This window comes from Felis catus, chromosome C2 (assembly GCF_018350175.1).
Source record: "Felis catus isolate Fca126 chromosome C2, F.catus_Fca126_mat1.0, whole genome shotgun sequence".
Classification (NCBI taxonomy): domain Eukaryota; kingdom Metazoa; phylum Chordata; class Mammalia; order Carnivora; family Felidae; genus Felis; species Felis catus.
In genome coordinates, this window is record NC_058376.1 from 94,816,016 (window position 1) to 94,828,607 (window position 12,592).

General features: G+C 42.4%; 1 protein-coding gene across 1 annotated transcript in view; it reads left to right on the forward strand.

Moving 5' to 3' along the window:
• Positions 1 to 12,592, forward strand: part of TNIK (TRAF2 and NCK interacting kinase) — a 391,801-nt gene that overhangs the window by 284,257 nt on the left and 94,952 nt on the right. Inside the window, 2 exon segments of the mRNA XM_019840116.3 lie at positions 5,073 to 5,248; positions 10,088 to 10,154. Coding sequence (XP_019695675.2) covers positions 5,073 to 5,248; positions 10,088 to 10,154 — 243 coding nt within the window.

A 12,592-nucleotide genomic window follows, 5' to 3' on the forward strand; every position in this document is an offset into this window, starting at 1 on the left:
ATCCCTCTCCCCACCCGTCAAAAGAAACAAAACTCCAAAATGTTCTTTTATTCTCTGCCTCATGAATTATCAGATGAAGTGCACCGTTCGCAGCGTGTATATCAAAATACTACCAAAGTGGGTGTGGGGGTGCCATTGTGGTAGAGATGGGCCATAAACTGTTTATTATATGCATTCAGGTGAGGGTCATTTCCACCTAACTTGCTGAATCTACAACATACAGGACATATAAGGCATATATGCATGCTGTAGACTCAGTAATTTATGTGTGTGTGTGTGTGTGTGTGTGTGTGTGTGTGTGTGTGTAAATTTAAGACCTATATAAATTTAATTTTACCCACAACCCTGCCAGGCAGATGCTCTGAGTCATCCTTCTCTTGCTGTAACACTACGGCTTGGGTAGGTTATGAGCCTTGTGCAAGGCTGTACAGTCTTCTAATTTCCTAAGTTTGTAACCCCCATTTTCCCACCTGCACCATCTGGCCTCTGAAGTTCAAGCTTAGAGTAATAGAGAATGAGATACTGGTCTCTTAGTTGAACAGTTTTTTCCTGTGCCTTAATATTAGGGAAAGAAGGGCAGTAGCAGAGTTCTTTGCCCCTTCCATTGTGGGGGTAAAGGAGAGCAGTCCACTTGCTAGAACCCGGCCCTTCCCTCCCACGTCAGCGAGATGAGGAGAGGCCTCCATGGCAAGGAGGTCATGCAGTCAGGGCTCCAGTCCAGCCATTCGATAATTAGATCTCAGGGAGGATTATAACCTCAGCTGAATTAGAGGAGACCAGGCATCTCTCGGCCGCTGTCTCCATGTCACCACCAGTAAATGCGTAATAGGTTGGGACTCCCATTCCCTCCCGTCTCTGTACGTGGTCAGATTCCACCCACGTGGGTGAACCATCTCCTTCAACACATTTCCTCCTCCCTTATCTTCCCACCGTGCTCAGGCCAGCTCCCCTGCCCTACTCAGTGCTGCAGGTTCCTGCAGGAGTTTCTGGAGACAGATGGGGATGATTTCATTCCTGTAACAGACAACTGGTCTTTTTCTTTTTCCTTGCTCTTCAAATGCAAAGATTGCACACAGGCAAAGAAGTGTTTCATTGAGATCATTAGGAAAATCGTAACTGCTTATCACTGGGGAGAGACATGAGGTTCCTTGGTCCGGCCCATTTGTGCCCCAGATGAAGACTAGAGGCCTGGTGATGTTAACTGGCTTATCCAGAGTCCCAGAGTTTTCATTGCTGGAGCCACAGCCCTGAACCCCTTACAGTCACTACTGTTATTTTATGAAACAACAGCTCTGATTCTTGGTGGATTGTCAGGCATTTTTGTTCTTTAAGAACTGACAAAGTTATTTGTGTATGTGTGTTCTAAATAAAATCATAATAGAAAGCAAATATCAGAAAATACTTCAAATTAACTGAATTTGCTAGTAGACCATGTGACTTCAGGCTTCATTGAAATCAAAACAAAAATTGTTCCACAGCTTTTACAATTAACCTTTTTTGCACAGTCTCCTTGGAGATAGTGGTCTCATTGACTCTGTGAGCATATCTAATCCAAATATATGTGAAATTAATTCCCTTTAAGAACACTGACCTATTCAGTTCAACTTCTGTTTCTGCCCCCAGCTCTGAGGGCAGATACTGCTGTTGGTTAAGCCTGGTGATGTTCAGAGGTGGCAGGACGTTGAAAACACAATGAAAGTAATAGTAGTAACAACAACAGCAAACATACATACGGCGTCTATGACATGTCAGACACCGTGCTAAGTATTTTATGTGAAGCAATTCATCGGATCATCACAACAGTCATTTGAGATAAATTCTAACGATCCCACCATTTGCAGCCAGGGCAACTGAGGCACAGAGACGTTAAATAATCTGCCCAAAGTCTCACAGTTAGTAAGCGATGGAGCCCAAATTAGAGAGAAAGGGTGGTTCTGGGAAAATGCAAATTCTAAAGCTCAAATTGCATTTAGGGAGTCCTGCAATTATCAGAAACTTCAGCCTGACTGGTTACAGTGATTAATGTAATAATCTTTCAGGCGTTTTTAATTCCTCTAACACAATTGAATATATAAACAGAAAAAATCTGGGAAGATAAAGTGTTTGGTGATGCTGGTATTAGAACCAGGGCCTCAGACTGTAAGCAGCAAACATTAACATTTATCTCTCCAGGCCACCCCTGGGGAAATTAGTATTACTAATCTCGGGCATTTTTTTTAATAGACAGAACTAAATTACCGGCAGCAGAGATTCAAACAATAAAGTTATATAAATGTACTTTAAACCCATTAGACCGCTCAGCAAACAGTCAAGTGGTGTTCAACATAGGGAAGGGTTTTTACTTTTAATTAAATGTGTAATTAAGCATATTGATTCTTTGGTCACACTAACTTAAATAAGAGACAATGAATCTTTCCTTTGAAGATTTATTTTAAGTAAGGATTATTTTCTCTTCAAACTGTTCCATTTGAAGAAGACGTCAGATACATTGCCAGGGTTGCGGTTCTACACATCTTGGCCCAATCTTTGGGCTCAAGGTTATTCTCCTGAAGGTTCCTTCCCACTGGAAGACATCCTGGAAAGTGGCCTGTGAGCCACAGCTGCTTCCGCGGAACTCTTTGAACACTCTCTTACCCTAGACATGCCACCGACTTTTTTTGGGTGTCAGTACTGGGGAATGGAACATACAGTTTATCGAGTCTGCATCTCATTTTTAAACTGGGTGTGATTTCTTTATTTATCACCCTCTAATTAATAGCTGAGCACTTTATAAAAAGCACTTCCTTCTAGTTGCAAGCAGAAAAAAACAGCTTTCATTTGCATTTATCATGAATATTTAACAGCTCCCCGTCTTAATTTGTTTTTGTTTTCATGTTTTTAATACTGATTTTCTACCTAGAAAAGCGCCATGTGGAATTTGTCTATCTCTTTCTGCAGGTCAACCTCATTCTCTTCTATTTATTCCTTAGGACAGTCCATTATCCCATGATGGTTTTGTTTTGTTTTGTTTTGTTTTGTTTTGTTTTGTTTTGTTTTGTTTTTTGCAAAGTCTCTCCTTAGATGATATCACAATTGTGCCTCTACAGATTTGTCTCATGGACCTGAAAAAGAAAGCATATTCAATACTATCTCCTCTCCAAACCTCCCTCTCTGTGCCTCACATGCACAGATTTGATGGTAGCCATTTTACAGCATTTGTCCGGAACTTACATGTGATAACCATTCCTGCATTCATTCATTCATCAGACATGTGAGGGCAGGTAAGTGTGCTCAGGATACCAACAGCACACCAGTGGTCTTGGAGAACAACAGTGTGGAGGAAGCAGGGCTACAGGCTGAAGGACATACAAGGAGGTACATAGAGTATCCATGCTGTTGTCACTATTCTTCCACAGGCCACCGGGTGGCCGATCCCGATTGATCCTGCGGTGACCCCAAGCATAGCAGGGTACATATGCTTCTATGTAAAATAATGTAAAAGCATGAACTTAGCTTAGAAATGCAGGGAGAAAAAAAATATTAATAATGCAGTCCTTCAAAAACATGGAACAAGAAACTGCTTTGACCTAGGCAGAAATGCAGAGTGGTGCATATGCCAGTGCCCTCTTGTGTTTGGATCTTGAATATCATGTTCACCATTGTGTTCTGTGTGGTGAAGACAGCTTTCAAGCCTGAATTCTGTGTGTAAGGTCCGCTGGGAGACAGGAAAGCTTGCTCCTGGGATCCGCTCCTGTTATTCCACAGCACTCCACAGGAGGGCGACGGAGAGCACAAAATGGATTCCCACCTGCTCTGAGCAGGGTGGGGGCCACAGAGGGTGACCAGAGTTCCACTAAGGTCTCTGCCCATCATGTGCCAAGATGCCAATGTAGCACATCAGAAAGGCATGCTATATAGTTGTGAAGTAATTATTTATGAGGCTGGACAATTTCTTGGAATGCAGCAAGAACATACATGCCCAATTCATGAATCATAGCTGAAGTCCACTGTTAATTTCTCCCACATTGTGGACTTGCTGCCCTATTCCTTGGTATATTATCCCTCACCAGTTCTCCCCTCCCCTGTGTGAGGCACGGGGTTTATCTTTGAGGAAACAGTGTCTGTCTAGCGGGAGGTAAATTCGTTTCTGGATATGAACTTAGTTCCTAAGTTTCCAAGTCCTTGGGTTGATAGCAAACATACACATACATCCTGTTCTTATTAATTGGAGAGCAAAGCTCAAAAGTAATTTTGAAATTACCATTTAAAAAATTTGCCTAACCAAGCTCACTTTACCACATAAGATCTTTCTCATTTCTACGAATGTACTCCTCTTTATCTATACAAGCTTGATTTTATGTCCTCCCCCCAGCTTGCATTTTCTGCATCATTTAGACAACTCATCTCAGTTCCCCTGACATATAGTGTGCTCAGCCCAGTCCTTAGTTTTTCACTATTTCTTGCCTCCCTGAACTCTCTCCTGAAAGTGACTTCCTCTTCATTCTTTTTTTTTTAATGTTTATTTATTTTTGAGAGAGAGAAAGAGAGCTTGAGTGGGAGAGGGACAGAGAGAGAGGGAGACACAGAATCTAAAGCATGTTCCAGGCTCTGATCTGTCAGCGCAGAGCCCGACATGGGACTCGAACCCACGAACTGTGAGATCATAACCTGAGCCAAAGTCAGATACTCAACTGAATGAGCCACCCAGGCGCCCCGGTTTCCTATTCATTCTTTAAGTCTCAGCTCTTGTTCCCTCATTACAATAGACCTTCCAGATAGACTTTTCACCAACGTCTTTCTCTTCTCTCATTCCTTTTGGTCTCTTGTGTGATATTACATACAAACTGTGCAAAAATGCTTTTATGCACGTAACTCCCATACATTGCCAGAACTGTGTGTTGATGGTGATGATGTCTTTGAACCCCATGTGCCTAATAAAGGTCTAGACCTACTTTGTAATTGGTTGATTCCTATGTTGGCTAATTGAACCTATTTTCTTCTTTTTTTTTTATTCTAGCATTTTGGAGAAATAGAATTTTGCTTTCTCTTTGGATGGTCTTTTTATCTGTGGGTTCATCTCTTTTGTTTGGCAGGTCAAAAAAATTCCAGTCATTTATTGAGAGCTGCTTGGTAAAGAATCACAGCCAGCGACCAGCAACAGAACAATTGATGAAGCATCCATTTATACGAGACCAACCTAATGAACGACAGGTCCGCATTCAACTCAAGGACCATATTGACAGAACAAAGAAAAAGCGAGGAGAAAAAGGTTAGAAGCACATTTGTATTTCAGCAAAGGAAACAAAAGACGGAGTGAGCCATGGGCTCTTGATATATTTGGAGGTGACCATGGGGGTTTCAGATGGACCTGCATTATTCTTTAGTGTGAAGGCCTGCCTCTGAGCTCATAGCCTGTAGGCATCAATGGATTGAGCCTGTGAAATGGAATCTTCATGAAAGGATAGAACTGTAAGGAATATTACCTCTTCCAGGCACTAACAAAGAGACATGTTGAGTAATACTATGAAGTGGTTTAATATGACAAGTGATTTTCTTAGTTCAAATGAATATTCATGTTTTGAAGGCTAAAAATCTACAGAAGACAACCTAAAAAAAAAAAATCATTTGGTTGACATTTTTGTATACTGGCACTCTTCAGCATTTAAGTTTTTGTGCTCTGAGGCTCATTTAGAATTTAGCTCAGAAGTCAGAATGAATTTTCTTATAGTCACAGAGATGCCAGACTTGCTATTTGGAACATTGAATTTTGAGCTGGAGGATCATTTAATGTACTTCTTTATTTTATAGATTGAAAAACTCTTATCTCTTATGGCTCTGGCTGTTCTACCACACTATCTTTTCATGGCATCGATGGAAAGAACATGAGTTCAAACTTGGGGTCCTGGGGCCGTATCCTGGTTGTTCAAATAGAGACTCGGACTTCCTTAACTAGCATCCTGACTAAGCAGAAAATTCACGTGGTCTGGGGCAAGCTTTGTGCCTGGTTGGATGGGGAGTTGGGGAAGGTTGAGGTATGGGGAGGAAAGGGAAAGATCCAGAGGACAGACAGAGTGAGTCCTCCCCGAGTGGAGGCAGGAGGGTCAATGGAGGAAAGGGGAGGGCTGATGGTGAGGAGGCAGTATAGGGCTGGTAAGGTGAGCCCTGAGCGTGCAGCCATGGAGAGTAAAGGGGAAGACCAGGCACCGACGGTGGGACACAACTGGCGACATGATTTTCCTCTTTTCCGTCCTCAACACCATTCTCCTCTGTTCTTCCAAGCCAGATGGAGCATTGGAGGGTGGTGGGCCCCACAGGACAGAGTGTGCTCTCCTTTTATTTGAATTTCCCTTCTTTGCCTCTGCAGTTACCATCTGTAATGTGGCGAGGTGCAAGCAGGTGTGTGGGGTGGGTGGTAAGCATTGCAGGAGTCAAGACCGTAGAGGTAGGAGCAGCAGGGGGCTGAGGCAGGAGGGGAAATCCTCAGTGAAGGCTCAAGGGAAGCCTTCCTTCTTGGCTGCTGGCCTCAGGGAGTCAGGGAAATGTGCGATCAGGTTAGACTCCAGAGTAGGAGGTTATGAGGCGAAGCCAAAAAGGAGGCCCATCACCTGAAACTAATGAAATATTGTATGTCAACTATCCTTCGATTTAAAACAAAGATACATTGCTGAATGTTTGAGGATCAAACTATTTTCACTTGAAGTGCTGAATAGGAAATAAAGCTTCATTGCCTATTTTGATTGAATACAAAATTATTATAGCACTGAAAAATAAATAAATAAAAATTCCGACCAAAACAAAACAATAAAAAAGGAGGCCCATCTCCAGTTGTGAGTGGGTGGAAGGGGATGGGGTGTTTGTCAGAACCCAAGGGGCTGGGAGGGCAGCCCAAGCTGGAGGAACCAGGCATGAGATAAATAGGTAAGTCAAGGTCAAAAAGCTCCAGGACTGATTTTTCAACTGCTGTTTATTAATAGTGGCCTTCCACTCCAGGAAGTTAAAATTGTAATGGGGACATTTTAGAGAGGAGTGTCAGACATGCAACCATTAAAGGCCAATTTCTCTAAGAGGGAAATTTATTTTTCTGTGGGCCTGTCTTTTCTAGACTCAGACTAGTTCAAATTCTAGCTCTCCAACAAATTCTGACCCCCTGAAGAGTTATGTGAACTTCATCCCAGTTTTCTCATCTTTAAAATAGGAGAGGGGATATAATAGTAATTTGTATTGCCTGGCATTGTTACAAAGGTTAAGTGAGATAATGCATTGAAATATTTAATACAATGTCTAGCATATAGTCATACTTAATAAATATTAGCTATTCTCATATAGACAGTTCTTTTTTGACCTACAATTTTTCAGTACTATTCAGAATCACTTCCTGAGAACTCATGACCTCTTTGCCTTTGACCTGTGAGTAGAATGGGTAAAGCTTGTGCCTTGGGTTGCTTTCACATTTGGAGGGCACAAACTCTAAAATGTGACTCGAAACACCCCATTCTATGAAAATAAGACTATTTTTTTTTATTTTAGAAAAGGGAGGAGAGGGGCAGTGGGACAGAGGGAGAGAGAGAGAATCTCATGCAGGTTCCTTGCTCAGCATAGAGCCTGATGAGGGGCTAGATCCCACAATCCTGGGATCATGACCTGAGCAAAAATCAGGAGTTGGACACTTAACCAACTGAGCCAGCCAGGTGCCCCCAAATAAGACTATTTTTAATGTGTTCCTTCTCTGCAGAGTAGAAGAGTAAGATTCCTGGTAGGAGGTATGCTCCACAGTTACATGGTAATTTAAGAAACCTAATTCTGTTTAGGCTCAAAACCATCAGAAGCCTTCATTTTTGTCTGCTCCCCAGAAGGAGTATTGATCAAATGAGGTTTCATTCCATTTGCTCAGTTTCATCAAATTACTTCATTTGCTTCCTGTAATACTTTCATACTCTCTTAGTGGTTCTAAGACCAGCTTTTGGTACAATCAAACAATTTTATGAAAATTGATTTATGATTTTTTTAAGCCAATATTATTTTTTCCTTAAGATATGTTGACATATGCTAATTTATGCCAGTAATATAAAAACAATAAGACCAGATTTTGGTGAAGTATTACAGTTGAAGGGCCTGACAAATGCAGGTTTTCCCATCGAGAGTAGAAATAATTGGATTAATTGTGTGTTTCTTTTCCTTGCTAGAATTTCCTTCTCTAGATAAAATTTCTGCAGTTTACTTCCTACTCTTCTTCCATTGATTTATTTCAGGTAAATTTGGAAAAGTACACTTTCAGTGTGGAATATTGAAACACTTTATGGAAGTCCTTTACATTTTGGTGACATAATACTCAAAAATAAGTAGCCTGAAAACTTCATACACATCTAAATATTTGAAACTAACTTGTGATTTTAAAAAAATGCACTTGACATCATCATGCTTTTGGCTCCTTTTCATTAGCCCTTTAATGGCTGAAGAGTATGGAAGGCAAAGGGTTTAGTTCTTTTCATGTGTGCTGCCTCCTGGTGGTAGCCCAACCAAATTGCAGTTTTAGTTCCTTTTTAGGGGTACACAAATGCCTTCAAAGTTATAATTACTAACCCACAGCTATGAAAGGATAACAGTAATGTGACGCCCTGCCTTGCTTAAAAGTAAAAGCTCTTCCAAGATACCCCAAACCCCACAGAAAAGTCTTCAGCAAGCACTTTTATATAAGGTTCAGAAAGTCATATCAGACCTGCTGGCCTTACTCATTCTGTCTGCTTTTCTCACACCCAACATCTAGCCACCAACAACTCATTGTGAACATGTCATGCCCTTTAATACTGTCACCCTTACCCACGTGGTTATGTTGCTTGGAATGTCCTTTTCCCACCACTTTCAGCTGCCATCTGCCTGGAAAGGGGCCACCAACAATTACAACGTGCAGCTCATTTCCTCCTCAAAGGCTTTGCTGCCCCCCTCTCCCTCACTATGACCGATGGGCTTTGCTTCTTTCTCTGACATCTCATTGCTCTTTTTATGCACTTCTCTTTAGCATATAATATGTTGGAAAGAATACTAGTTTCAAAGTTGGAAAAGTTGTGGATTGAATTCTAAATTCAAAGCCCAGATTGACTGACCTTTTATTAATAAGTCATTGGTTCGGTCACTTAACCTCTTGTGATAGTGTCTTCACTTGAAAATGTGTTAAAGTATTGTTATGCAAAATAAATGAAAGAACGTAGGTAAAGTATCTAGCAGGGTGACTGGCATGGGAGATACCCAATAAAGATTAATTTTTTCATAATCATGGAGGATCTGATTACCTACTTGTCCATCTTGCCCATTAGATTCTGATCTCCTCCAAAGCAGACTCAATCGTATTTATTATTACATATTAACTTGCTTAACATATTACTGAATTAAATGGATGTCCCCAATGGGCAATTGAATGAATGTCCCCAATGGTCCATTTATGTCTTTTTTTTTTGAGAGAGAGAGAGAGAGAGAGAGAGAGAGAGGGAGGGAGAGCACGTGCACACACGTGTGTGTGAGCAGGAGAGGGACAGAGGGAGAAAGGGGCTTGGTCCCACAACCCTGGGATCATGACCAGAGCTGAAATCAAGAGTCAGATGCTTAACTGACTGAGTCATCCAGGCACCCCAACTCTATATTTTTAATAGCACATATTGTCAAGTTTCTTTCTGGTGTTTATCAACATATCTAAAGACAGTTTGTGGGTCCATGTAAGTCATAATAAAACTCCTACTTAAAAAAATGATTAATAAGTTAATACTGGGCCAATAAAAGTTGGTTTAGGTGGTCCCATAATGGGTAATTAACACAAACTGAAAAGTTATTTTGCAGTTCCTTGTCTTGACTTTCATGTGAACACTAGCCATTAGGGACAGGTATCTAGAGTCCGCTGGGACAGTTTTGAATGTTAATTCCATGCACTTGAATCCAGCTGATGGGAACTATTAAATCACAAGTCAGGAGGCCTGGAGCCTGTCCCAGGTCAGCATTAATGACAGCTCTTTGGGCCTCAGATTACTTATATATAAAACAAGGGTCGGGGGGGGGTGGGGGGGATTGACCAAGCCGCAGCATCTTTTTGTGCACTAACATTCTGTGAGTCTCTCTTTAGATGAGACAGAGTATGAGTACAGCGGAAGTGAGGAAGAAGAGGAGGAGAATGACTCAGGAGAGCCCAGGTAGGAGAGCAAAAGCTAAGTGTTACTTTCACATTCTGAGTTGTGCTTGTGTGAAACGTGCTTCCTTTTGATTTATAGGTTCATTTTTAAGAATCCAGCAAGGTGGTCTCATTTAATTTATTGCCCATGAACATACTCATTAATTTGGGAAAATTTCCCCGGGCAGACTCTTACAAAAATGTGGAAATCAGCGTATTCTTTATCTTGTCCCCTAAGATTTATGGTCTCTATTCTAAGACCTTGTTTCCTCACGTATGTAACGTGTAGAATGGGTAGAGGCAATTATCTGGGTAATACAAGACTCAAAGTACCTAAAACTGCGACTTTCAGGAGACCTCAGTGGTATTTTGGGACTTGAATTATTCACTTCGTTACATCATACCTTTCTTTAAGAAGCCCATTTGGGCAGCCACTGTCCTTGTCACATGTCTTGGTATTTTCACCACAGTCTAATCTGAGAGGAAATAATTTCCAGGAAATCGAATCATGCTCGAGAGGGGAACCCTACATAGAAACATTCATGCCCACCTCAGTTGTCACATGTTGGATCCCAGAACCAACGCAGGGATACCATCCCTGCGTTTTGAATTTCACTTGACATTGATTCTGACTTTCTTCCAGTGTGTTTATGAATGATTAAGGTTAGTGTACTCACATTGCTGGGATTTCTGTTCCTTGAGACAATTCAGCTGGCAGAAGTTTGGTGAGTTGAGGGGGACAGGCACACACACCATGGTGGTGGGAAGTGAGATTTATCGGGGAAAATGCAAAAGAAGAAAGCTCAGTGGGGTATATGGGTCTCCATCCTCTAGCCATCCAAGGAGAGGACTCCAATGATCCGGGAAGCATAATTGCCATACTGCTGGGGCGGAGCTACCTGACCAGGAAAGAGGCCAGCTCAGCCACTGCTGTTAGAATGAACCAGTGGCTTCTTTTTTGGAGTTAACTCAGATCTCCCAAGCTGGATTATTGCTGAACTACAGGAAGAAGGAGGGACTTACTGGGCCATCCAGTTTTTCTCTTCACCTGCTACAGGAATTTTCAAGGTCAGAAACTGAAGGAAAGTTTTTCCTTCCATCTGATACTTTACATGGGCCACCCCCAGTTTAGCTACATAGAGATAATGTCTGTCAAGTAGTGACGATCAAAGGCAAAGGACCAAATGCCCTGCATTCAGAGAGGTTGTGCACTATTTTTTATTTTTCCAAAGCTCACCCAGATGTCACGTCAGCCCTTCTGATCACTCTCTAGAGAACTGAGAAGCCACAGTTTAACTAGTACTTGCTAAACTGAGTCACTTAGCGGGCTGACCTAGCCATGCCTTAACGCTTCTATAATTGTAACGTGTCATTATATCACACTGAAGATTATGTTCCAAGTCCTGTTTTATGGGCACATGTAATTAATCTTTGTGAAATCCTGAAAACTCAAAAGGGACAGTGGTTATTTCATTTTAAAAATGAGGTGAGAGCTCAAAGATGGCAAGCAGGTCACACACCAAGTTTATGACTGAGCTACTACTACAGCTCAAATCGCCTGACGTTGATTCAACAGCAGTTAATTGATTCAACGTCAATTGATTCAACACCAGTGCATCCTCGTGTGCATGGTGAGCCCAGGCTCCCCAAGTCCTGCCTTTTTGCACAGAGCTTGTGGCCTGTGTGGATAAGCTCTCTTGCTTGGGGTTTGGTTTAGAGTCCTACACAAAAGCTGTAAGTTTTAGAGGAGTTTTGTTAGTAGAATCCAAGCACCGTCTGTGGGACATCATGAACAAAGCCTTTTCATGTCATTTTTTGGCATTGATGGCAGTCACGCGGCATGCTAACCGCTCTCCAAAACAGAATAATCCCCTCGTCAACTGCCACCAAATCTGCTCCCGTTTGCGTCACCACCACTGTCCAGGTGCCAGACAAAACCTGCAAGCATTGCTCACTCCACACATCAGATCCATCAACAGGCTTCATCAGCTCTCCCAGCAAGTGCTTCTCTGCCTCCATCCTCACCGCCCCACCCCCACAGAGCCACTTCAGTGCCAGCCCAGCTGGTGGCCCTGCTTGCCCTCACCTCCCACGCCCTGCAGACAGAAGTCCATTCAGCAGCCAACAAATCCCATCACGTCACTACCCTGACTATAACCTTTCCATTGCTGGCTTCCATGCCATGTGCCTTCCCGGGTCTGCCCAGTCTCTCTGGCCTCCTCTTGGACCACCTTTCTTCTTCACTGTGCTCTGGGAAGTGCCATGGAGTTTGGTTCCTCAAAGATGCCGCACCTGTCCCCGCCACAGGCTTCCACATTTGCTTTTCTTTCTGCCTGAAAGGTTCTTCCCCTACTTCTTTGTGGTACCAACCCGTCATCATTTGAGTGTTGGCTCATCTGGCACCTTCTCAGAAAGTTCTTCCCTGATCACCCCTGTCTTGAGCAGAACCCTTAATTCTCG